The 2,124-nt window shown below is 66.1% G+C and overlaps 1 protein-coding gene across 1 annotated transcript; it reads left to right on the top strand.

The window, feature by feature from the left end:
• Nucleotides 1–312: 312 nt before the first annotated feature.
• On the top strand, nt 313–1,283 carry SSTR4 (somatostatin receptor 4; the record flags this gene model as incomplete). Its single annotated transcript, XM_079718965.1, is given in 3 exon segments — nt 313–369; nt 371–799; nt 843–1,283. Coding segments are annotated over 3 exon segments (927 nt in total).
• Between the last annotated feature and the right edge of the window lie 841 nt (nt 1,284–2,124).

Here is a 2,124-nt window from a genome sequence, read left to right as displayed (position 1 = left end):
GGCTCTGTGCGCACAGGTGAGTCCCCGCCATCCCGGGGGCCTCAGGACCCAAACGGAGGACTCCAGGCCCCCCTGCCCTCGCGGCTGCGGGTCCCGGAGAGCAGAGCAGGGGAGAAGGTGGCAAAGGGCCGGAGAAGACGGGGTCTGCGTGGGGCGGGGCTGGGCGCGGGTGGGCGGGAGCGCCCAGCTTTGGGCGGAGCAGGGAAAGGCGCGCGTCTGCCCCGCAGCCCCGCCGGTCTCCGGGGCGCAGCGCCGTCCGCGCCCGCTCCGCCCCGCCGCCGCCGCCGCCGCCGCCGCCGCCGCCTTCCCGGGATGAGCGCTGCCCCGACGCCACCTCCCGGGAGCGAGGAAAGACTCGAGACGGCCTGGCCCCCCCGGCGACCAACGCCAGCGGCACCCGGCGACGACGGAGGAGGAGGCGGCGGCGGCGGCGGCGGGGACGGGGGGCGCGGGGGCGGCGGACACGGTAGCCATCCAGTGCGTCTCCGCGCTGGTGTGCGTGGTGGGCAGCGCCCTGGTCATCTTCGTGATCCTCCGCTACGCCAAGATGAAGACGGCCACCAACATCTACCTACTGAACCTGGCTGTGGCCGACGAGCTCTTCATGCTGAGCGTGCCCTTCGTGGCCTCGTCGGCCGCCCTGCGCCACTGGCCCTTCGGCCCGGCGCTGTGCCGCGCGGTGCTCAGCGTGGACGGCCTCAACTCATTCCCCAGCGTCTTCTGCCTGGCCGTGCTCAGCGTGGACCGCTACCTGGCTGTGGTGCACCCGCTGCACGCTGCCACCTGCCGCCGGCCCGGCGTGGCCAGACTGATCAGCAGGTGTGTGGCTGTGGGCGCTGGCGCTGCCGGCCGGCTGGCAGCAGCCGAAGCGCTGTGAGAAGAAGATCACGTGGCTGGTGCTGATGGTGGCGGCCGTCTTCGTGCTCTGCTGGCTGCCTTTCTACGCGGTGCAGCTGCTGGACCTCTCTGTGACGGGCCTGGATGCCAGCGTCCACCACGTGTCCCTCATCCTCAGCCACGCCAACAGCTACGCCAACCCCATCCTCTATGGCTTCCTCTCTGACAACTTCCGCCGGTCCTTCCAGCGGGTTCTCTGCCTGCGCTGCCGTCTCCTGGATGCCTCTGGCGGTGCAGACCAAGAGCCACTGGACTACTGTGCCACCGCCCTCAAGAGCAGAGGGGGTGCAGGAGCCGCATGCCCCCCACTCCCCTGCCAGCAGGAGCCCAGGCAACTAGAACCCAGCCGCAAGCAGGTCCCCCTCACCAGGACCACCACCTTCTGAGACGCCCTCACCACCCGCCCAGCGTGGCCACCTCCAAGGGATCTGCACCACCCTACAGCCCAGCAGACCGCCCGTGCTGGACGCTCCCCTGAGAAGCACCACCTTCCTCCACAGGCACCTGCTTCCCGCAGGCTTCGCGCAGCCCCAAGAGAATCAGAGCCCCTCAGGCTTTCAGAAGGATGCTTCCATGGGGGTAGGACCCTCTGAGACCTGATCTAGGATGTGAATCATTCCTGAAACTCTGGCTGTTTTTTGAGGAGGGAGAAGGCAGGATGCCAGGGAGGAGTGGCCACCTGCACGTGACTTGTTACAGCAGCTCTGCCTGCGAGAGGGCTGTCCGGAGGGTGGAGGGAGCCGGCACCCCTGCTCTGCGCAGACTCTCTCTCTGCCTGTGGTGGGGACACAGCGTGTTTGGAAAGAGGGGAAGGAAGGGAGATGCCTCCCAGTGCTCTCCCTTTGCTGCTGTTCTGGGGCCCTTGTGCAGAGATTTGTGTGTGACAGCCTGGGGCCCAGACTCTGTCACCCCCTGACCACCCCCCCGGCCCAATGCCTGCTTGCAATCACAAGTGTCACCCTGGTGGTCCTGGGCCGGTAGCAGGCTTTTTGTGAGTAGAAGAGGTTTAGAGAGACCTGGACTGGGGTTTATTACGAGGCATGAAACCAGGTCCGTAATAAAGAAGCGGAGAGGATAAGGCTCATCTAGCTCCAATGATGGGATTTCTTGTCCCCTCCCTCTGGGTGGGAGGGGAGCAAGGGAAGGCGAAAGAAGACCAGAGAAGACAGATGGAAACCAGCCCGGATTTTGAATGGAGGAAGCAACTCTATCACCGCTGTTAAAAAA

The sequence above is a fragment of the Hyperoodon ampullatus genome (assembly GCF_949752795.1).
Source record: "Hyperoodon ampullatus genome assembly, chromosome: 14".
NCBI lineage: Eukaryota > Metazoa > Chordata > Mammalia > Artiodactyla > Ziphiidae > Hyperoodon > Hyperoodon ampullatus.
The sequence above is the reverse complement of the archived record's forward strand: the minus strand, read 5'-3'. Positions and strand labels throughout refer to the sequence as shown.